At 45.5% G+C, this 24,900-nt stretch overlaps 2 protein-coding genes across 11 annotated transcripts in view; one reads left to right on the forward strand and one right to left on the reverse strand.

The window, feature by feature from the left end:
* LOC142803732 (uncharacterized) overlaps positions 1–24,818 on the forward strand; it is a 39,705-nt gene extending 14,887 nt beyond the window's left edge. The window contains exons 2-3 of one of the 2 annotated variants that reach the window (XM_075889584.1): positions 15,993–16,225; positions 21,845–24,818. In XM_075889584.1, coding sequence (XP_075745699.1) covers positions 22,979–24,400 — 1,422 coding nt within the window. In that variant the 5' untranslated portion in view covers positions 15,993–16,225; positions 21,845–22,978 and the 3' untranslated portion in view covers positions 24,401–24,818. Of the gene's footprint in view, positions 1–15,315; positions 16,226–21,844 lie in introns of those variants that run through there. The other variant, XM_075889639.1, reaches the window with a different exon arrangement.
* The window catches only part of Duox (dual oxidase), a 545,810-nt gene that overhangs the window by 52,720 nt on the left and 468,190 nt on the right, over positions 1–24,900 (reverse strand). For all 9 annotated transcript variants that reach the window (XM_075889290.1, XM_037429312.2, XM_037429311.2 and 6 more), the window contains one exon: positions 11,542–11,706. In XM_075889290.1, the coding sequence (XP_075745405.1) occupies positions 11,542–11,706 (165 nt within the window). The remainder of the gene's footprint in view (positions 1–11,541; positions 11,707–24,900) is intronic.

Consider the following 24,900-nt stretch of genomic DNA (forward strand, 5'->3'; position numbering starts at 1 on the left):
AGCTAATTTCACTCCAAGAAGATGAACACATGGCTAAACAATCCACCATCCTCGAGGTCATTGCAATATGTGACGCTCTATGTACCTGTGTCGTATACTGGCGCACAAGCACAAAAAAAATCCGAACACACACTGACATGCCATAAGCTAAACTACACAAGATTAATCGTACGGCTTTTTATCATGCAGAAGAGAAACATCTGCATCGTAGAGCGCCCGGTAAAAACTTTTATTTAGTCAGCACGCCCCAACTATACAACTTTTGGAAGAAGCTAATCCTTTAATACAGGGTTGTATCAGTGTTTTCAATTTTATTATCACCATATAAAACAATTTTAGCACTACTGAGGCGCGCAAGCTGCCGCAAATAACCCGCCTCCATTGAATTCTGCAGTGCGCCCACGGGAGCGTCGGCGACAAATGACGCCGAGCGAACGGCAAGCTGGCGAGGAGAATCGAGGAGAAAACGTGCACGTGGAGGAGAGTGTCCTTACTTTCCCAAGATCAAGGGGCTTTAGTTCATATGACATGACGATAGTTATAGTGCGAGAACAGAACGACGACAAGGAGATGAGAAGAAGACGAGCGCTCGTTTTCTACTTGTCTTTATGTCGTCATTCTGTTCTCGCACTACTTTAACTACCGCCATGTCATCTTTAAGGCGCGTAAGTAAGAGGAAAATCGCTTTGCACTGCAGCGCCACTTATTGGTCATGTGACCCGCTGAGCGCTTCCTCAATCCTGTCCGCTGGCTGTGTGAGACGGATGGTTCTGTCGACCCCGCGTGGCGTGGCTATAAGATCGGCGCGGTGATTTTCAAAGAGCCGCGCAGAATGAGCGTCAAACTTCGCATAAAACGATATACTTAACAAACTACGGTCGTTTTTTTATAGACTATTTGATAGACCAATTTAGTTATATTTATTTACCGGTCAATTTTACTTCCTTACAACAAGGTTTAAAATGCATGGTTCTCAATGGAGCTTTCAAGGGGAATATCATTTACTTCATTATATTCATTGTTTTGCTATATCCCGTTGCGTTAAAACAAGGTTTGAATATATATCAAAAACAGAAGTGGTCCCAAAACTGAGTCCTATAGGACACTCAATCTAACGCTTGTTTCTGGCGAGTCGTGACCGTAAATGATGACGAACTGAAGAGGGTTTGTTAGAATATAGTCGAGCCATGCCAATACATTAGAGCCGAGGTTGAGAGAGGGAAGCTTATACATTAGTAAAGCATGATTGACTTTTTCAAATGCTTTTGCAAAATCCGGGAAAATGCAGTCAATTTGTTATTGTTTATCAAGAATGGTGTGCAGATGATAAGTGAAAAGAAGCAACTGGGTTTCACAAAAAATGTATGCCTGAAACCATGTTGGGCTGATTAAAAAAATGAATTCGATTCTAAAATTTTGCAATATGCGAATGTAGTACATGTTCTGTTAGTTTACATGAAATGCTTGTTAGTGAGATCGGCTGATAGTTAAGAGTGGAACCTTTATTACCAGCCATGTGTATTGGCACAACTTTGACGACCTTCCAGTCTAAAGGCAAGGTTCCTTGGTCAAGAGACTGCTGGAAAATATTGTACAAGAAGAAAGATGAATATGTACTTGTTTGTTTGAGAAACTTTGAGTTGATTTGTCAGTCCCACATGATGAGGATGTTTTTAAGGTGTCAATTTGCTTCTCAATTCCCACAGAATCAAAAGTGATAGGAAACATTGAGCAGTATTCATGGCACACAACTGCGTCAACAGGTGCAGCAGTGTTTCCTGAGTAATTGGCCAAAAAAATGTTAAACAATGCGGCACATTCAGATGCTGGTAGCAGTTCACCAGACTCATTGTTGATTGATAAATGGCATTTTGGTTTGAATCGATAACGTTGCAAAATTGCCGGAGGTTCCTTGATAATAGTTCAGGCAATGTATGCATTTGAAAATGATTCTTAGCAATATGTACAGTTTCCGTGTATTCTGTCTCAGCAATGCGGTACGCTACCCAGTGATCTGTAGAATTAGCAACTTGGCTATGCGGAAAAGGTGCTTTTTCCTATTAGACAAACGTTTGAGACATGTATTATAGCATGGTATTTTTGTGTTGTTCCATATGCTTCAAAGGGAAATGTGCGCATTGTTGAGATCAGCAACTAGGTTCCTGAAAAAATCTCAATTATCCTGTACATTTATCTCATTAAAATTGCAACAAAAGGTGTCTAAGTATGCACACATATCTTAGTTAATGGCGTAAAAATCAGCATTCCGGTAGTCCCGAATGTATTTAATTTTTTAGTTCTACGTAAAAAGGACATGGTAATGTCAAAATGTAGCACTAAATGGTCGCTCAGCCAGGAAGATATATAATTGGGAATAAGAATTCTGGATGTGTTGACAAAACTAGGTCTGATGTATTAGTTAGCCTAGTTGGTTACTCTTGCTGGTTTGATTACAACCTGGCTGAAGTTAAAACAATTACAAAAATCTAGAAACTGTTGGAATTGAGTTACAAAGGGGTCGAGCAGAGGAGTATCAGTGTGCCAGGCAATGTTAGGAAAATTCATGTCAACAAAAAGAAAAATTGGTGATGAAGGATACCGAGTGATGACATAGCCAAGAATGTCATACAATTCGTCAACAAAAGGTGGTGTGTAGTTTGGTGGACAATAGCATCCGCCTTACATAATCTTTGTGCCCTTACTCAAAATACGAACCAAGACCGTTTCCAGAGAGGACACAACTTTTACATTAAAGGAAGAAATTGTTTCAGATACAGCTATCAATATGCCACCACCCTGTCTATCTTCTCTATCGTACCGATACACATTGTAAGTGATGTCAGTCTGGAAAATTTTGGTATTTTCCACTGTTGAGTTGAGCCATGTCACGGTTATTATTACTAATTTTGCCTCCATTGAGAAAATATTAGAATTAAGCTGAATCCTATGCTTCATAATGCTTCTTATATTGAAAAAAAGAGCAGGGACTATGAAAAGAGAGAAAATAACTGGATCATTCCTAGCACTGGCTAATTGTTACTTGTGAGGACGACTGAAATGAGCGAAATTCGCATCATTTTTGCAGTTCTGAGTACTAAAAGTGAGTCCATTGAAACTACCAGATCACTTATCTTGGGTGACACTGTCGTTTGTAATGGTAGCTGAAGTCATATGAGTTTGCTTCTCTAGTATATCATCAGTTGCACGGTCGTGAATGTAACACGTGCTACCTAAATACAGCTTATCATGCCCAACTGAGAAGGCTGGTGACTGTGGCAATGACTTTGCAAACTCAAACAGTTTTTTCCGCGCAACTCGTGTGGCTAATGAAAAGTCTTCTGTGATGACAATATTATTACCTTTACATTAACATTAATGTGATGACAACATTATTACATTATTAACGTGTTTTCCTCGAGTTTCGACGAGCATCTTTAGCGCCTTGAAGCTGTACTTCAAGCCATCAAGACGTCCGGACTCACACTGAAGCCAGAAAAGTGCAGATTTGCGTACGAGAAGCTCTTGTTCCTGGGGCACGTGATTAGCAAGTCCGGAGTTCGTCCCAATCCACGTAAAACAGCCGCCATCGCCGACTTCCTGCCGCCCACTGACAAGAAGGGGGAGTGCCGATTTCTGGGCCTGTGCGCCTACCATAGGTGGTTTGTGAAAAACTTCACCCACATCACCGATCCACTCACTAAATTTACCAAGGCCCACGTAGAGTTCAAGTGGAAAATGCCCCAGGAACAGGGTTTCCAGGATCTTAAACATCGCCTCTAGACACCTCCGTTACTAGCCCATTTCGACAAATTCGCCGAGACAGAAATACACACTGACGCAAGCAGCGTAGGTCTCGGTGCCGTTCTTGTGCAGAGGGCTGACGGACTTGAAAGGGTTATTAGTCACGCCAGCCGATCGCTATCCAAAGCAGAAGCCAATTATTCCACAACAGAAAAGGAGTGCCTCGCCATCATCTGGGCTACATCGAAATTTCGCCCCTACCTCTACGGCAGGCCCTTCAAAGTTGTAAGCGACCACCACGCCTTGTGTCGGCTAGCTACATTGAAGGACCCTTCAGGTCGCCTCGCACGGTGAAGCCTGAGACTTCAAGAATATGACATTACTGTCGTTTACAAGTCAGGCAAGAAACACTCTGATGCCAGCTGTCTCTCTCGTGCGCCTGTCGACCAACCACCGCCTGACGACCCGGATAACAACTACTTCTTGGGAACAATAACTGCCGACGACTTCACTGAACGACAGCGGGCCGACTCGGAACTTAAGGCCCTAATAGAATACCTCGAAGGCAGGACCGCCGAAGTCCTGAAGGTATTCAAGTGCGCACTGGCGTCGTTCTTCCTGCGAAACGGTCTTCTCCAAAAGAAAAACTTCTCAGCGCTCCGAGCCAAGTACTTCCTTGTGGTGCCTTCAGCTCTGCAGCCAGAAATCCTGCAGGCCCTGCACAAAGATCTGACAGCAGGGCACCTCGGAGTTTCCCACACGCTCGCGCAGATACAAGAAAGGTACTACTGGCCACGTCTTACCACCGACGTCACTCGTTATGTGAGGACATGCCGGGACTGTCAGCGAGGCAAGACACCACCGACAAGGCCAGCGGGACTTCTGCAGCCAATTGAACCACCTAGCCGACCATTCCAGCAGATTGGTATGGACCTACTGGGGCCGTTCCCGACATCGGCTTTCGGAAACAAGTGGATCGTGGTAGCTACCGGCTACCTCACCCGCTACGCCGAGACAAAAGCCCTGCCCAAAGGCAGTGCATCCGAGGCAGCTAAGCTCTTCGTCGAAAATATCGTCCTACGTCACTGCGCCCCGGAGGTCCTCATCATCGACAGAGGAACGGCATTTACTGCTGACCTAACTCAAGCAATCTTGGCATACAGACAGACAAACCACCGCTGGACGACAGCGTACCACACACAGACCAACGGCCTCACCGAGCGGCTAAACAAGACGATCGGCGACATACTGGCAATGTACGTCGATGTCGAACAAAAGGTGTGAGACACCATTCTTCCGTACGTGCCCTTTGCATACAACATGGCGGTGCAGGAGACGACGCAGATATCTTCATACAAATTGGTCTACGGAAGGAGCCCGGCAACGACGCTCGATGCCATGTTACCCAACGTCACCGAAGAAGAAAACCTCGATGTAAGTGAGTACCTTCAACGAGCCGAAGAAGCCCGACAACTCACGCGTTTCTGTATCAAGAATCAATAGACGACCGACAGCCGCCATTACAATCTACGACGGCGCTTCGTGGAATACCAGCCCGGGGAACGTGAATACGCCGATGTGGGCTCAGTGAAAAGCTTCTGCGATGGTACTTCGAACCGCACAGGGTGGTTTGACGTATCGGCACACTTGATTACGAGGTTGTCCCCAACGGCATCACGAACTCTCAACGACGCCCATCGCGACCTGAAGTTGTCCATGTCGCGTGTCTCAAGCCGTTTCATGCGCGTTAAGAAACTGAAACAGTGTTTTTTGAATTATTGCTGTATCGTAATTTATTCATTGTATTTTCTTGCATAATTCTTGTACCTTCATCTTTAGTTAAAGCATCGGGGCAATGCCTTTTTCAGAGGGGGGCAATGCCACATTCCATTCCTCAAGCTTTGTTATTGCCCCAATACACTACACAATTCTCAGCGCAAACCGCCCCTGCACTTTTCGAGAAGCTTCAGAACTGTAGTAGATCATTTCGGTAAGATCACACCCACTCCACGAACTGTACAGATTATTCTGGAACACTCGTCACCGCCAATGATAACGCTAGAACATTCGATGGCAAAAGTATAAATGCTGACGCAATTCGCCGCTTGTCAGTAGTTGATCGACGGCCGATGCTCCGTTCACTGCTATCTGTGCAAGACTGCTACTGTAATCGGACTTTCTGTTTACTGGGCACAGGTTCACCCAAGTAAACAGTTAAATCCCAACATAAAGTCTCCTGTCTTCGGCCTCGTCATGACCCCATGACAATATCTTGAGTCACACTGACTTGCCGTTTCTGTACTTGGCCTTCTGATTTTTGTCAATTGGCCAATTGTAAATCTACTTAGGCTCTCGAGTAGCGCGTCTATGTAGAGGCTATGAGTATTTTCGAGTAGCACGGTCAGTTTGCGAATGCCCAGGCACGTAGCATCGCGGAATTCTACGCTACTCTTTTCATTTTGCGGCCAGATGTGTGCATCACGTGGTTTGTATACTGATGTAGCCAGAGTAGGACTTCTCGAGAAGCGGAAATGGGTTCTTTTATGGCGTTGTGGAATAATCGGTTTCGGACCACTTTTTTGCATCGGGTTAATCACCTGGTTTCCCGGCAACCTAGGCGGCGAAGCGAGCAGATTTATTGTTAGTTTTGCTGCTTTAGGCCTCTTCAAGACCATTTGTGAACATACCTGTAGGCATACGTCTACCTCACAGAGAGGCGAAAGTGAGGCCCCAGCGAACGCTAGGTAGGCACCCGAAGACTCAGGCGCAAGCCGACTGCCAACAACGAGAGACAAACCCGGCGCTTCGACTCGGACAAACATGAGCAAAGTGTCCAAAGACGTGAGTGAATGCTCGGCTGTCTGTACAGCTTCAAGTCTAGAAATTGCACGAATTTCCTTTTACTGTGATTAGAACTGCACGGGATCGGAAACAAGAAGCTTCCAGCTCACTTCATTTATCTCTAAGCGAGTGTCGGTGTTACTCTACAAAAAATTATCTACTGCTGAAGGAGGTTGGATCCTCTTCCATAAGTCGGTAAAAAAAAAAAAAAAGGAAGACAAGAATATATATATATATAGATGTTCTCTCTGTCTTACCTTGCATCTCTCAAATACTAGAAAAACATATCCTGCAAGCTATGGTCACGAATCTTAATGCCAATCATGTAATATCAGGTGCGAAATATTATTTTAAATCGGGGTAAACGCAGACAAGACCTCCTAGAGAATATTTCAGACGTTAAAAATTCTGCTTTTGAAGCGAACCAAGTGATATGAACTATATTTGCTGATGTTAGCAAAGCTTTTGATAGTGTGAGTCATAGTCTATTATTAACAAAACTCCCTGTGGCTGTATTTCATGGGACGTTCTTAAATTACTTGCGAACTTTTAAGTTGATAGAACACAGTTAGTATCCACATGATAGTACTGTAGCAATATAACCTCTATAAAAACCAGAATGCCACAGGGATTAATATTAAGTCCACTTCTTTTCAACCTATATGTTAACGATATCACCGCGGCTGTATCTACTAGCATATTTCAGTATACTGACGACACGGTCAGTTTGTCCTGGCATTTCCGCTTTCCAAAAGCAGCTTCTCTTTTGCGGCGTGCCACAATAAGTTTGATGGTCTGATTCACTAATAATGTTATTAACGGAAACGCCTCTAAAACACAGCTCATTTGTTTCTATAACCCCCTGTTAATCTGGGCGTCCCATTGCTGGTGCACTGTTCATCTTGTTATCCATGCTTTTTCTGTTAAATACCTCTGTTAAATCTGTTAAATACTTTGGTGCACTTCTCGACAGTCACTTCTCTTGGAGTTCTCATTTGGCACACGTTTGTTCAAGACTTCGGGCAGTCTTTCGAACACTATACACAATTAGATACTATGCGCCACTACGAGTTTCCAAAAAAATGGTACTGCAAGTGTTAGGTTATAGTGTTCCTTGACATGGTGTTACGTCATTCGGTCACTGTGCACTTATATTAACAGTGATCAGCTGTGTTTACAACTGCCCCCAGGCACAGACCTTTTTAAATCATTACGATGCTCTAATTTTGAGGCCCTCCTTACTGAAACAGCTGTCCTGAGACATTTTTCGTGCAGCAAATATAAGATTCCATATGTCTCAACATACTTCCTTTGACCTAAAAAACGTTTTCGGAGAATTCGATGCCCCATCAGATATGGTCAGCAGACTTGGAGCTACTTCATACTATCTTGCTTTATTAAACTGCGCGTGAGTGCTTTTCATGCTAAATCAAAATAAAACTGAAGCAACTTCCTTGTCGTATTAATCTGTAACTTCTTGCTTATACTTGTTTTTTTCCTCGGGTAAATGCATTGTCTGTATCAGAACCTGAAGGTCACCCTGTTGCATCAGGCTATGCGTCGCCCTTGATGTACCAAAAAATTATAATTCACGTTTTTCTTATTTTTTTTCTCCTCCCTTCTTATTCTGCACACATTAGAATGATGTTATAATGCTTTGTCATATTATTTTTGTTTTCTTGTTTTTTTTTCTTGTTAGCGTTACCAAAAATCTGATAAGGTCTGAATGTTAGGCTAGGTGATGCTACTTGTCTTTGTATCAGTTTTCTATCATCTTGTACTGCTGTACAAGCATACATAGACGAAAAAAAAAAAGTGTCTGCATCTATGTGGTCCTATATATATATAGTCTTGTAGTCTGCTGTCTGTCGGCTCTGCCCTTCAAGCCCGATGAGGCATTCCCAGGCCAGTTTTGTATTTCTGTGATGCTTTTTTAAAATGCTAAAAAAGGATTACTATTATTATTATTATTGTACATCATTGCATCAACGGCCATAGTGTGTGTCCGCAACGAAGCACCGAGTGATTGACGAGCACGTAAGAGACATGCTCCAATGTGGTGTGGTACAACCTTCACATAGTCCCTGGGCCTCGCCTGTAGTGTTGGTAAAAAAAATTACATCATCTCCCGCTAAAGGAAAATGTGTGGATGCAAAGCAGCGGGGAGATGGTTCGCTTGACCAGGAGATGATGTAATTCATTGAGAAGATGAATAGAAATGTGTAAGAAACGAGAGAGAGCGACATGTTGTACGTGGTGTTACTACACCTGTAAGAAGCCTTATGAACAAGTCTTCATTTCATGTGCATGTCGATGGCCGGGTCATCATGGACTTTTCTGGAGAAGCATCACATGAGTTCCCACACATTCATGACTTTGCTCTTGATTTTGTATTGCCTGCTGCTGAGCGTGACGCATTGAATGCTCATGAACAGCAGACACGATGCCATGAGCCGTTCATTGACAGAATTAAGCTCAGAGACATGCCCGCGTTTTGCTGTGTAGGGATAACCGTTCATAAAGCTCAACACAGGCATCTTGCCCCTTAGTGCCTCCGTGCAAGTTGCGGTCGCCATCGTTGTTACTTGCCGGTTCGAACTCTTGTCACAGCATGCTGAGAACCACGTTCTGGTGTTGTTCGATCTGGATGCTGCGGACTTTGGTTGGTTGCTATCGAACCGAAGTTGGTCGCACAGGCTGCCGCTGCGGCCGATAATCTGGTCGAATAAATATTGCTTGAACCGTTAGGGCCATCAGTCTTGAATTGCAGCAATTGCTTCAAGTGTTTCGTTGTCTTCACTGCCGACCCGCGTTGCTACGCCACCTCGAGATCCTAGAGGAGAGAGACGGGAGAACGTAGGATGGAGGGGGCGGGGACGCGCATGCGCAGCGGGGTTGATGATGCTACGGGTAGAGTGGACAAAGCCCCTGCCTCAAGCTGCTTCATGCCTAAAAGAAAGATGGCACCATTCACTTTGGTGTTGACTACTGTAGACGCAACAATACAACCTGTAGGTATGGTTATTCGCTTCCCCGTATTGACCACGAGACTGTCTTCAAGGCGCCAAACCGTTCTCGTTCCTCGATATACCACCTAGCCACTAGCAGTATTCAGTGCCTTTAACAGGAAACCCCAAGCCTGCCTTCATCGTTCCTGATGGTCTATACGAGTTTACCATCGTGTCCTTCAGTCAATGCAGTGCACCTGCAACATTAAAAAGAATGATGAATAGCACCCTGCGAAGGCTCAAGTGGCAGATATGCCTTTGCTATGCAGACAATGTTGTCATCTAAATAGACTTTTCTTTACACCTGCTTCCACTCGAACGCATTCTCACATGCATCATCAACGCCTGCCTCCAGCTACACTAGAAGAAACGTGGCTTTGCTGCTCGGCAGCTGATAAGCGTCGGCTATAAGTTGTGTGTAAAGATCCGACCACGATCCTTTTAAACTGCAAGCTGTCACTGATTTTCCATGACTAAAGACCTTAAAAAAACTCCACTGCTTCTATGGTTATGTTCATACTTTCACCGTTTCATCAGCAACTTCGGCACCATGATAGCTCCTTTGATACAGCTTCTTCGTGCTGACCCCAACCTTTCGACTTGGTCACCAGATTACAACGCTGTGTCGTTTTCTCATCTATTCTCCGATTCAGCAACATTTCGACCCAAACGCACCGACAGAAATACATGCAGACAGCAGCGGTGTCGGCCTTAGTGCTGTTTTTGCACAACCAAGGAGCGGCTTCGATGAGTACGTCGTCGCTTTCACCAGTCGCGCACTCACGAAGGCTGAAACAAACAAATTATTAATTCTGTCACAGAAAAAGAATGCTAGGTGACAATTTGGCCAATAACTAAACTTCGACCACATCTGGCCGCCTGCTTTGACATGATAACTGTCCATCACTCCCTGCAATGGATTTCTTCCTTGAGAGAGCCTTCGGTTCGTTTAGCTTGATGGGCACTTCCGCTAAAAGAGTATAACATTTACGTGCTGTACCATTTCGGCAGACGACACTCTGGTGCAGACCCGTTGTCTTGCTCCCCACTAGATGCTAAGACTAATACCTTGTTAGCATAGTCCTCCTTCCTTGCTACGTACGAATATGATTTTGGAGCAAAACAAGGATCTATGGATTGTTTACATGTTCAACTACTTGCAAAAGCCATCGACACCACCTGCCAACCCAGCATCACATCGCCAAGCACACCACTCAAAATGAACATCCATACTGCTGTAATTACTTTACTGACAGCCTAAATAGTTTTTTTTTTTTTTTTCAGTTACTCAGCATGTCCACACGGATATCTGTGCAGCGTTTCGCGATGATCCACAATGCGCGCATAAAGGTGTACCTAAGAAATTTGCCCACCTAAACCTTTGCTATTGTTGGCATAGGATGTATCTCTTATTCTGTCATTGTTTACGCTCCTACCCCGCCGGCCAACATCGCAAGGGTCTTCCTCGTCGTTCAGCAGCCCGAATGTCACTGTTGCCGTTCACAACAAAAGTATGTTATTGTATAAAAATCTATCCTTATAACCCATTAGCTTTAAGGTCATTTAGAATTTTAGCTTTAGAATTCGGCTTGTGTTCTCACTATTTGCTTATTCTCTTAGTGATGCTTGCACTCTTGAATGCATAATATTGTATATACCCCTCATGCAATACACCTTGTCATTCTGTAGCCTGTCTGGCATTTTTAGTACATGAATAAGTGACCATACAAACAAAAACAACTATAGAGAGTAACGTACATGGCTTACAATGAACAAAGTGTGCTGGTGCTCGTTGGCCATCACATGGCCAATAAACCACATATATCACAATCATACAATAAACAAGAAAGGCTCACGAAAGTTGTCGGGCCGGCGAGTGCAATATTAAGCGTGCGCAGGGCAGTGCTTTCCTTTCTGTTAAAGCCACAGAGATTGTGTAGAAACTACGCACCTTCTTGCAGGCCACCCCAGAGTAACGATTCGTTGAGGTGCCGAAGACAAGGTCATTCAGTATGGAGGCATATGGTGTCACGCCAATACCGCCACCCACCATCACGGCGATCTCAAACTTGTACCAATCTTGGTTGCCACCTCCGAAGGGCCCCTCAAGCCGCACCTGCATAAACAGTTTAGCAAAGCATGTTGTGTTCTGTTACCTGCGCTGTGCAAGTTTGCTGCACGCATTCCGGCAAGGAAACCTGAAGAACTACGCGAAAACAAATCTAAACTTCAAGCAAATCTAAATAATTCAGTTCAGTCCAGGTTTGAAGACAGGGTGAAAACCTGTAAGAATTGTAGTGCAAAGTCAACGATTGTGCATGAGTACTCCCTATTGCAATTGGTTCCAGTAGGAATAGAAACGTTTGAAGAAAGCTGACATTTTTGAAGAAAAAGGAAAACAAAGAAATTGATGTATGTTTGCGACAGAAAATTGCCATACACTGTATTCAATGCTTCATTCGATGAGACATAGTGCCCTTGGCATCGGCTAACAACCAAATCCATTAAAATGAATCTAAATTTCTTGCAAACAATTATTGAAACAAAACACTTTGCTATAACTAACATTGTGAACCCCTGAAAGCTTTCGACACGGTTTAGGTCTCCGCCCAGGGGCCAGGGCCGAATAGCAATCGGGAAAGCAATAGTGTGTGTATGCCCATGTGTGTGAGTGCGTGTGCATGCGTGTGTGTGTGCATAGCTGTCATGTTCAACTCTTCAAGGTGCAGCTTAAGGAACCCTAAAACTTTTCCCTAATTACAACCAACTGGCCCATAAACTCTGGCTCTTTCTTTCATCCACTGAAATCTAGTGAAATAAAAAAAATGAAACACTTCATACACATGGTTAACTAGCGAAGCTGAATTGTGCGGCCAAAGTTGATTGCAGGCATTGCAGCAGAAGCCGAAGTGCCACTTGGAAAACTCCCAAATTTCCACCTAAAGCGGACGTTCTGCCCGGCAAGCACACCTTTGTCATTTCCCTGTTGACGCTGCTCGTAATGCCGACGGTGCTTCCAACCTCAGATCTTTGTCACCTGAGCACATTTTCAAACAACCTACAATACACGTAGCTCCCAACCACTCTCTCTGTTGCCCCTCTGACGCACTGTTTCACCACTTCAGTCTGTCTCTCAATTTTCTGCCCAGGGATCAGAAAATTAAACAGTGCAGCTTTTGAAAGGTAAACTGAACCGCCACGAGGTGATACAAATCCTCTTGAATGACCGTCAAACATGTTATTGCTGACTGTGTAAGGTACGTGTGTGTTGGCTTTAATAGACACGGGAGGAACTATTTCAGTTATGTGTGCAGACTTGTGTTCTCGTTTGCAAAAAGCAAGGACGCCCTACCTTGGATCATCTTTGATAGGGGCCAATAGAGCAATAATTTGACCATTGGGCGAATGTACAGCACGTGTCTTCATTGAGGATATTCGTCATCAGATCACTTTCATCATTTAATTTCATGTGCTCATGAACTAATTTTAGGTTGGGACTTTCTCTCACGAGCATCTGCTTTAATTTCTTGTGAACGTGTAGTACAGATGACTGAGACCAATCACTGCAGCAAACCCATAGAAGAGAAACGACTGCCTTTTTTCACAGCTTTCGATTCCATACTGCCACGGGGTCAAGAGCAATTCATTGCCATCACTTCTACAAACATTGTCACTGATGACGTACTTATCGCTTCTTCCAGCCACTGTCTAGCTCAAGGTGTTGTACTTTCCTCCAGCCTGGTGCGGTTCAAAGACAGTACTGCGGTAATCCTTGGCCTGAACCCTACCATGGAGACTGCTCTGCTACCCCAAGGTTCTGCAGTGCCGTGTTATGTGGATACTCAACCAGTATCTTAGGTCACTCTTGATGCCTTGCCAGCTGAGACACAACAAGACAAGCCTGCTACTACCTCCTCCTTTGCTCCCGAGATAAATCGTGGTCTTCCTGCTGCTCAACATGGGGCATTGCTAAATTTGCTAACAATTAAAACAGCAGGCCTCCTTCGACCCCAATGCTTCAGCACCCAGGCGGACCACAGTTGCGTTTCATCTTGTCGACACTGAAGATCTCACTCTTGTACGCCGTCGTCCGTACCGAGTCTCCTTGGCCGAGCGCAAAACAGTTGAGGAGAATGTGACCGGCATGCTAAAAAGAAACATCATACGACACTCTGCCAGCTCTTGGTCATCACCCATTGTGTTGGTGCAAAAGAAAGATGGATCAGTACGTTTTTGTGTTGATTACCACACACTCAGCATGATTACCTAAAAGTATGTTCAGTCGAACCTCGTTATAATAAAGTTGAAGGGGGAGTCGTAATTACTTCGTTATAACCATTAGTTCGATATAGCCAATATCCATTTCTACCGACAATTAGCCAACAAGAGAAAACGTACTCGCCAACAAATATCACAGCTGCCCTCTGTGCATAGAAAAATGGCCAGCGGACGGCAAAAAACTAGCAAAATAATAAAGAACAATGCACTTTATTTCTGCTAAATTGAGCACACCAGCTGACAGATTACTTCGAAGAAAAATAGTCCTCAATAGAATTTCGCCAACTCTTCCTCACGCGGATGACTGCTTTTTCAGCTCCAGCAGCTATTTCGAGTCTGTCCTCGCCGTCATCGTAAGCACCAAAGAAGCGGCACAGCAGGTCTGTCGCATCCAGTGCTTGCGCGGGCGTCGGGTTTGCCAACGCTTGCAAACATTAGGCTCTGGGGTGTCAACACATTTATCGCTGTCATCATGCATGCCAGTCACCGCGGGCACAATTTCTGCATCTGACAACTCTTCAGTTGTCACCGTGTCAGCATCGGCACAGTCAAACATGCAGGAAGTGTTGCAGTCAAGCACAACGCTGGCGTTAAGGAGAGCGTCCCACGTCTGGGCCTGGTCGCCTACGGCACCCACACATTGTCGAAATCTTCGGCTACTTTTTTTTTTCTTATACAAGAATCGCGGGCTTTTAACATTGCCGTCTTCTGCTCGATTGTTATATTTTTGCGCTTCACATATGTTTGCAGCTGCCCACAGAGAAAGAAGTAGTTGAGGAGGAGAAACTCCCAGGCCACGCCAATGGGCGAGGCCGATGCGATAGCGTCACGAAGTGATGTGTTTTACGCCAACCTTCGGCAGATGACGCCTTCGGCCTGTTGCCATCTTTTACAGGCGCTTCTAAGGAAGCGACGTATGAAAATCGTGATAGCGCATCGTACGCTGCAAAAGTTTTCAGATTTTTGCGTGTAATGTGAATGACTAAATGTGACAGATATTTTAGTGGCAGTTACTAATTTATACTACAATAATTACAGGCTGCAAAGCACTTGAAACGAGCTGCTAGTAATGACCCAGAAGCAGATGTCATCTACGGCGCGCATGCGGCTCTCCCTCCTCATTCTTATGTTGTGGGCGCGCATGCACAGGTGGCCATGGGAGGGAAAGTTCCCCACAAGCTGTCATGAATCCCTTCCCAATACGCAGGCTTTTGGTCTATTTAGCGCTTTCAGTGGCTTCAGTGTGTTACGCCGGCAGGGCTGACTGAGTGTGCATGCTTTTCACACAACTATAAAAGAGAGCGCTTTGCAGGATTCGAGCAATGCTACTTCAGGATGGGGCGAAAATGTTTTGTGCCCCACTGCAACAGTCGTTATGCATTCTGCAAATTGAACGTAATGGGAAAGTAATTATATTCAAAGTTCCTAGTGACCCGGTGGTGTTGGAAGTGTGGGCTCGCGCCATACCTAGGAAATATTGGGAGCTGACGCCTCATGACTTCGTTTCTGAGAAGCACTTCTCGGACAGCGACTGTGCTAGGTTACATGAAATATAGACATGTTACATGACACTGCATGATATTCAAATAGTTCTTTCTTGAAGTAGCTTTCAGCAGTGCTGTAGCTCTGTAGTGGAACATGCAGCTGCATGTCATAAAGAACGCTTGGGTACGTTCGTACCTAGAACGTGCCTAGAACCGATGACATTTACATCTTTATCACTTTCGTAGCAATGGAAAACGCTGATTTTTCCTTCGCAACCAACAATGCCAACATCGGCCTACCCGTGAATCAAGCTCTTTAACACGCGTTAAAATTTGGAGCCGGCGAGGACGCACTGAAACATCCAGTTCGATGTGAAGCGCAAACGGCGAATCGGAGTGAAGTGGCTTTGCAGGAGAGTGTGATGAGAGCGGCACGCGTGTTTTGTTTTCTTTTTTTTCCTTCCTTAGAAGAGTGCCGCGACAGAGAACGCATAAGTGTTGTGCCCGATTTCATGCCTTTTTCAGGGCGCCCAAGCAGGTGCAGTTTCGCCTCCTTAAAAATTCTTTCTCCGTGCCACTGCCATTGGCCATCTCGTGTCTAGCGGCAGAAACTGATAGAGATGGTGTTGCTCTTTCACAGCGAACGACAAAGAAGGAAGCCACGATTTCCGCTGCCCCGGCGGCCTTCGAGGGACCAGCGCCGAGCTGAAGGGGAGAAGGAGGTCAGATGCGCGGGCAGGTTACCGAGTTCTACAGGAGAAGGGAGGCCGGCGGTCACGCACGCTCGTGCGAGTTGCTGCGCGGGCGAGTCCGTTAGTTCCAGAGGAGAAAGGAACCGGCCGTGATGAAACGTAAACCATTGCGTGCTATAAGGTATTGACAATTGACGTACACCAAAATGATCAGTAAATGCTCATTGTGGATGAGAAATGGTTCGTTATATCTATCGTCAGGAAATTTTTGCTGCGTTAAAACAAGGTTTTTAAATACATGGGCATCTAAGAGAATTTCAAGGGAAATTACAATTGAATCGTTATATCTATTAGTTCTTTATATCCCACTTCGGTATAACAAGGTTTTACTGTATATCTGGTGCCCCATATAGATGATGCACTTGAATTTTTGCAAGGCGCCCAATACTTCTCCGCCCATGACCTTGGGTTCAATATTGGCAAATTCCAGTAGACGAAATGGAAAAAGAAAAGACCACCTTTTCTATGCCGGGCGGTCATTACGAGTTTAATGTTATGCCATTAGTCCTATGTATTGCCCCCCCCCCCCCCCCACACACACACACATTTGAACCCAGTGAATTACTGATATCCTGTCAACATAAAAATAAGTTCCATACATTTACGCCTATCGATAACATCTAATGGACATCTCCATTAATGTGCCCTCCTTACAGTCTAGAGAGCCTACATATTATTAACGTCGTATGCACTTCTTAGACGAAACTTAGATGTCACAAATGAATCGCATATACGTGCTCTCAACATCGAATGCATTGCAGAACATTCAGTCTTCCAAGATCGCTCTAGTTGACATATACAATGATAAATACATATATACTGGCACGTAAATTCTAAAGAGTGTTTGAACGTAAATGGTCATGTAATGTTCGAGCATGCATAAAGCATACACTTACATGCGCCGAGATAAAGCACGCAAACGACCATAAAATTAACAGGTGTGGCGTTAGTGCTGTCGTACATGATAGCGCGAGATCATGCAGCCCAAAGGTGTTTTCAAGTGTGATGCACCTTAGGGGCCTGGGCTGTCATCGCTTGGCGTAACGCACGCAAAACCACATAAAAAATAGAAAAGATGAATCAAGTGAAATATAAAAGGAGGAGGAAAAGGAAGAAATAAGAAGAAAAATAGAAAAGGCAAGGGAAATAGATAAAGAATAAAAGAGAAATAAAAACAGAAAAAAACGAAAAGAAAAAAATAAAAAGAGGAGGGAATGAAGCTCAAGAGAAACAAAGCAGACTTATTCCCAGCCCTACACTTTATTCAGACTTGCTGCATCTATAGTTTTGTGTGCTAGAGACCTGCACTCCCACTGCAGTCTGCCTTAGCTTTTAGCTGGTGTGCTATACGTACAGAAAGCGTGAACACCGTGAGGCTGGCCTTAAATTTATTGTCTGACAGCAATCCGGGCTGCCGTGCCCCAGTGGCATAGGGGTTAAGATACTCGGCTGCAGACCCGCAAGTCACGGGTTCGAATCCCGGCTGCGGCAGCTGCATTTTCGATAGAGCCGAAAATTCTGTAGGCCCATGTGCTCAGATTTTGTTGCACCTTAAAGAACCCCAGGTGGTTCCGGAGTCCTCCACTACGGCATCATTAAACCTCACATATTGATCAATATTTGGCCAGCCTTACACCATTGATGCTTTTTATAAATAAACAGCTGAGAGGCAATGAGCAAGACTGCCGTGGGACCGCAGGTCTAACACACCAACTACATGCGGTAAGTGTGCGAAGTGCATAAAAAACCTTTCATTTATTAAATGACAATGTCTGTGTATATCTATTGAATGTCCATTCAGTGTTCATGTGCAACATACCTGCAAACATACTCGACCGAGCTTTATATAGTTGCGGGGGTACATCTAATCTTCATAATGTGGATTTATATGAATATCTAAAAGACTTTTACAATGTTCACGAGAAACATATCATAGATGTTTACACAATATTTGTGGTTCACTGGGAAAGGATGATTGACACTGTTCTTCAAGGCCTCAAGTGACCAACTTGTCTATGCTACCTGGATGATATCGCATTTTTTCCACTTTTTCTGACCATCTCAAATGCCTAGATGAAGTGCTCACATGCCTCTCCAATGCTGGACTTAACTAAACAAAACACAAAGAAGTGCAATTTGAGTAACACAACTATAAAAGTTCTCGGCCATCTTGTTAGCAAAGACGGCATTCAGTCCGATCCAGACAGTCAGTCGGTCAGTCAGTCGAAGAACTTTATTTGGTCCTGAGAAGACGAGAATGCCCCCGTCAGGGGGTACCGTCTGGGGGCCCCGCCCACGATGGCACCGGGAGGTTAAAGCGCTCGGCGACTTCGCGGGCTCTCTGGACAGCCCTTAGCTGCTGGTCCTTTGCGGAGCTGGTGATAAGCTGGAGCCAGTCTTCCTCAGTGGAGGGAGACCCTGAGCCCCCGATCCAGACAAAATTTGTGCAGTACTCAACTTTTCATTTTTGGAGATAGGTTTGCACTAGACTTACCTACGAGCACGATTATGTAGGGACAGGACGTTCTTCACTGCCGCTGTGTGCGAAGAGGCTGCAACCGGGTTTGTCGTTTTCTCTGACACGGTGCAGAAACCACGCACGAGGCAGGATAACAACGAGTTTATTAACCCGAAATGCAACACAGTGCGACACTCACCGGCTTGCAGGCTATATAGGAAACTTCGCAAGATCAAGCAAGCATGCTTGCCTACGGGGTGACGACTCACAGGCAACGGCCGAAGTCGAGCGCACGAACGAGAAGCCGCCCGCTAAGCAGTGCATCAACCTCACGTCAAGGCCTGAGAGCACCTGCCGCCACGAGCGAATTGTTGGGCGCATCTTAGCTCTTGGGAGATAGGAGAAGAGGATGTCATGTGCGGCCCAGTGGAGCTGCATTGTGATGTAGGCCAGCGTAACCTGCCGGGACATGCCAGTGCGGGACGGAGCCGACACTCGCCTCGCCCAGACAAAGAAGCCTGGTGGCGGCGCTCTGGCAGCCATCTTTGTGATTGACAGTGCTTTATGTGAGCCCGGGTTACGCGGCCGGCATGCGCACGGCAGCAGGAGAATGAGGTGCCAGGTAGGAGGGCACTCTTGGTCCCCACACGTTTTAAAGAACTATGCAGCTTCCTTGAACTCCCATTGTACTTTTCCTGCTCCATCTGCAACTTTGCCACCATCACCACTTCTCTCACAAGCTCCTTGCTAGTACTGGTTTTTTTCGATTGGAATTATCAGTGTTAACCTGCATTTAAAGAACTCAAGCACGCACTGACATCGCCACTGATGCTTTGTTATTTAAATGACAAGGCACCTACTTTACTACACACTGACACTAGCAGACAAGGAATCGGCACCGTACTCCTTCAGCTCAACCATGAGTTTCGCAAGAAAATTGTTGCGAATGCAAGTCGCACTTTGACCTCTGCAGAAAAGAGGTACTCAATAACTGTACAAGTGTGCTTGGCTGTTGTCTCGTCCATCCAAAAATTTCGTCCATTATCTTCATGATCAACATTTTATTGTTGTGACAGAACACCTTGCTCTATGCTTGTTGTCGACAATCAAAACATTTTTGAGGTGCTTTGGCTGCTGGATTCTCTGATTGCAAGCATATGACATTGCTTTCAATCTACAAGAGCGGAAGACAGCATCAAGATGCCGACGCTTTGTCACGATGCCCTTTGCCACTATCATCAGTACACATCACATCTCCTTGTCAAATTGGCTACACTAAGGATGCCTTGTCGATATCATCCATTCCTTCCCGGCCTACTTTCACTTGTCCTTCAGTATTTTCCTCTCATCAACGAGCCAGCTATCATCGGTGCATGTCACATCCCCTTGTCCAATTGGCTACATTGAGGATGCCTTGTCAATATACAGTAAAACATCGCTACAACGAATGCCGCTTCAACTAAATTTCTCCTACAGCGAAAAATTCACTCCCCGTCAGCAGTCCATAGAAATCAATGCATAAATATTGTCGCCAAAAAGAACACTTTTTCCTCTGCCGTCCCGTCTCAACGAACTTTCACGATGCAATTCCAGGCTCAGATATTTATTGCTATACAGTAAACACAATCTTTAACATTTCGATGCATTTTCAAAGCCTAAAGTGCGTTGGCGAAGTCTAAAACATTAGAGGCACCACCATCCAAGTGAACCACTGATATCTAGTCAACATAGAAATAAGATTCATACGTCTGCGTCTATCAATTACTTCTATTCCACATCCCCATAATGTGCCATCCTTACCGTCTGGAGAGCCTACGTCATATGCACGTCGTAGCTTTGCGCAGCAGTGGTGTCGTACCCAATTAATTCTGCACTTCTCTCTTAGACAAAAACTAAACGTCGCAAATGATGTTGCATACATGTGCTCTCAACATCAAATGCATTGCAGTACTGGCACTTAAAATCTAGAAAGTGTTCGAACATAAATAGACATGTAACATTCGAGTGTGCGTAATGCATACGCTTACATGCACAAGATGACAACACGAGCAAACGACAATAAAATTGACATGCGTGGATATTGTGCTGCCCTACATGATAGCACGAAATCATGCAGCCTAAAGGTGTTTTTGAGTGTGAAGCACTTTAGGGGCCTGGGCTGTAGTCGCTTGGCGTAACGCAAGCAAAACCACATAAAAAATCGAAAAGGTGGAGCAAGCGAGAAATAGAAAGAAATTGAAAAGAAAGAAATACGAAGAAAAATAGAAAGGGCAAGGGAAATAGATTAAAAAATAGAGGAGAAATAAAGACAGTAAAAACTGAGAAAGAAAAAAAAGAAAGAGAGGAGGAAAGGAAGCTCAAGAGAAATAAAGCAGACATTCCCAGCCTCGCACTTCCTTCAGGCTTGCTGCATGTATAGTTTTGTGTGCTAGAGATCTGCGCTCCGATTGCAGTCTGACTCTTAGCTGGTGTGCCATACTTACAGAAAGCATCAACACCATGAGGTGTCTTAAATGTGCCGTCTGACAGCAATCCGGCCAGCCCCCCCCCCCCCCCCGGTGGTCTAGTGGTTAAGATATCCTGCTGCTGACTCGCAGGTTGCGGGTTCGAATCCCAGCTGCAGCGGCTGCATTTTCGATGAAGGCGAAAACGCTGTAGGCCCATGTGCTCAGATTTGGGGGCACGTTAAAGCACCCCAAGCGGTCGAAATCTTCAGAGCTCGCCACTATGGCGTCTCTCATAAAGTGGCTTCGGAACGTTAAACCCCACATATCAATCAGTCCGACCAACCTCACGCCTTTGATGCTGTCTATAAAGTATAGCTGAGCGGCAATGAGCAAGACTGCCATGGGACTGCAGGTCTAACACACCAACTGCATGGGGTAAGTGTGCGAAGTGCATGAAGAACTTTTTATTTACTCAATGACAATGTCTATGTATATCTATTGAATGTCCATTCAGTGTCCATGTGCAGCGTACCTGCAACCTTACTTGGCCGAGCTTTTCATAGTTGCAGGTACATCTAATCTTCGTAATTTGTATTTCTGTGGATATCTAAGAGACATTTATAATGCCCATGACAAATATACCATGGATGTCTACACAATATTTGTGGTTCACTGGGATAAACCGCCACTGTTCAGCAAGCAAGAGCGTCGCCATTGCTTGATAGTGATGGCAATAAGACTGCCCTTTTTTGCCACTGGATCGTTTTTGAGCTGCAGATGATCCAAAGCTGAAGCTCAATCGCTTAGTTCATGGTTTCTTTTTTTTTTCACGCAGCTGTGCAGAACAATGCCAATGCGTATGTCACAAACGACTCCAATTTTCGGAGCATCCGCGGGCCCCACCTACCAAGGAAGGGCGCTTTTGTGTTGGGGTACGACATCCGGCGACTATAACGACCCAGCGTGGCGCCGGCTCGTCTTCCCTGCCCCTGACCGGAAGGGGAACCGGCGGTCTCAACAAGGAGAATTACTCCCAAATGAGACGGGAACACGTGTACGCCCCTGAAGAGGTTTAGACTGCATCGGCATAGGCAGTTGACGTACAACCAGCAACAAGTGCGGTCGTCGGTGTCGCGAGTCTCGCGTAGGCGGCGAGCACGGAGTGACCCGTGCAACGTATTGAGACGGCTGCAATTCCGGGCACCCTCGTCGTCTACCAAGCCGGCGAGACCTTCAGCGGCACCCGTCAACTCCCCTACGTGCACCAAGAGCTGGCCTGGTCCGTATGGAACTTTTTATTGTGACTTTTTTTAAACCGTTAATTTATTTTAACCAGCCTTTTTTTTTTCTTTAAACATTTGTAGTTGTGTGCGCTGCGTCGCACGTTGAAATCCAAAAGCGCCATCATGATCCTTGTGTAATTATTTCCTTGTAACCCTCTTTTACGATTTCCATCTTGTTATTTTATTAATGTTCCGCATATTTGTTCTTAGCCTGTATCTGTTGTAGTGTTTTTAGCACGTTTTGTTATATAGCTGTTGTTTCTATCGCGCGTATCAGTTTTCCTCCTTTGTTATTTTTGTAATCTCCTGCCTTGGCCCCTGTTTCAATTAAATGTTTGTCTAAGTGTAATCAAACTCTGTGTCTGCTCTATGAGTGCGTCGGTCAGGCCCACACGTCACCACACGTGCAACCCCGCACGGGTCGGCCAACCCGCAAATAAACTCGAAATGTGCCACTTCGAGGCCTTTCAGGCGTCGCAGGCCGAAGCGTGAAGTGGAAGCCTGCGAGTCTGCCGCACGTCGATGTTGGATCGGCGGGGCCTCACCCGAAGTGTGTGACATTATCTGGCGTCCGTGCGACAGGACTGGCCGACCACGTGGTGATGTCTGGGAGACTTACGTATCTCTGAGCGTGCAGTAGGTAGACGTCCTTTTATTGCTTTGTTGGTGGCCAACAGTTTTTAGCAATGGACGACACGGAGTTTGATAAGCTAATTGAACAGGGCAAAGCCTTTGGTTTTGTAGGCAAGGAGTTATATAATTTCGTCGAAAAAGAACGAAATAGACTTAAAGAGGAGCGCGATGCCGAACGCATTAGGTACAGGCAACATCTGGAATTCTTGATGGAACAGGAGCGAGAAAATTCAAGGCTTAGAATTCAAAAGGAAAAAGAGCGCTTGGGACTGTGTGCGGCGCAGTCGGGTCTCAGCGTAGCCGCTAGAACGCCCAGTAGCGTGACCGACCGTGTCCCGAACAAGCAGTCTTACCAGGATCATGTTCAGCTACTGCGCCAGAAAATGGATTGTAGACGGCGCATGTTTGAGACCTGGGATGCAAGGCAAAAAAGGAGAAAAGAGCCCCTAGGCACCAAACAACTGAGAGCCGGCCAAAATAACAGTACTGATGAGGCGAACATCGGGTTCACGAGTAAACCTAAAATGTTAGCTGCTGAAAGTCCCGTTGTGGCCACAAAGGCCACTGAAGGCCACAGTGATGGCGACGAGGCGCTGTGCCTGGAGAGTCTTGTTAATACAGAAATACCATCTGTAATGGACTTGGCACAGCCACCCTGTTTGTGCGTCGCCATAACAGCTAAATGTGAAGTTCACAGTACCTCCGGCCCGGTAGGTGAGGACCCCTGTACAGAGAGCGGGGCACAGTCGGGTGCTGACGCACACTGCGAGCAGGGCAATGTTGGGGCAAGTAGTTCTTCCAGGTGCGAGCGGCGCAACCCCGAGGACGACGCTTGCATTGCTCAGCCGTCAGTCAAGCTTCCCGCAAGTCAGGGTGTCCACAAGTTAACGGAAAATCCCGACTGTATAGGCATTATAGCTGAAAAGACAAGCGAGACAAGTTCTGCTCTGCAAACGTTGCAGGTGGACTTCTCGAAAGTGAGCACTGGGCAACGTGCAAAAAGAAAAAGACGCCGCACAAACAGAAGGAAAACGAAGGCTGCAAAGCAACCGGGAAAATCGCTAATTGCCAAACAGCAATCGAGGCAACGAAAGCTTCGTTTGCGTTTGGTGGCATTCGCCAGTCGAGTGGGTCCCCATGCTTCAAACCGCCCGACAGATAGAGGGGTGAGGCAGGCATTTGTTCGTGGAGCTCGGAAGAGCCGACCCCCTTCGCTCCATTGTCCTGCTCGAAGCGCGGAGTGCATGGCGAACCAGTGCCTTTCGGTCAAGCGACACGACGTGGCTCGGGGACCCGTTTTCGTAGAACGAGGCGTCGATGAAGGCGTGCCTCCGGGGTGCAGACTAACGGGAAACAGGCGTCCGTGTAGCGGCCATACGCTCTTTTGTCTGCCCGGGTTGTTTCAAACGGCTCCCCCAAGAGTGCGACCACCTCGGGTGCGGATAAAACTTATGTGTATGTACATCGAAACGTAAACCCAACCTTCAAGGCTAATGGGATACTTTTTGGAAACAATGTTCATTTCAGTCATTCGATTTTGAAACATTTCATAAACGTTCGGAGCAATCGCTTAGTGTTTTTTATTGATTTTCTTGTGGCGTCTGTGTGTTTGTAGACGATGTTCGTTGTTTCAACCTATTACCCGTTCAGCTAGGAAAGCTTTGTTTTAGGGACGTTGTTATTTTATTTAGTTGGGCTTTTAATTTAAGGTACTGCTTGGTCGTACAATTGAAGTATATCACTGTACGCATGAGTGCACAGACATGGCGTTGCGTTATTCAAGGCTTTCCTTTTTATTATCATTTTAAAATAGAGCGCTTTAGTGGACAGTAAGTTCAGGAACTGCGCGCAGGCGATCATGCCGAATAGTTTTTCATTCATCTTTTCTGAAAACTGCGTGTCAATAAGTGATTTTTCAATACCTTTTAAAGCATGTATTGTTTTAGGATGTGGCATGAAAGAATGCCTACGTGCC

Source organism: Rhipicephalus microplus, chromosome 1 (genome assembly GCF_043290135.1).
Source record: "Rhipicephalus microplus isolate Deutch F79 chromosome 1, USDA_Rmic, whole genome shotgun sequence".
Classification (NCBI taxonomy): domain Eukaryota; kingdom Metazoa; phylum Arthropoda; class Arachnida; order Ixodida; family Ixodidae; genus Rhipicephalus; species Rhipicephalus microplus.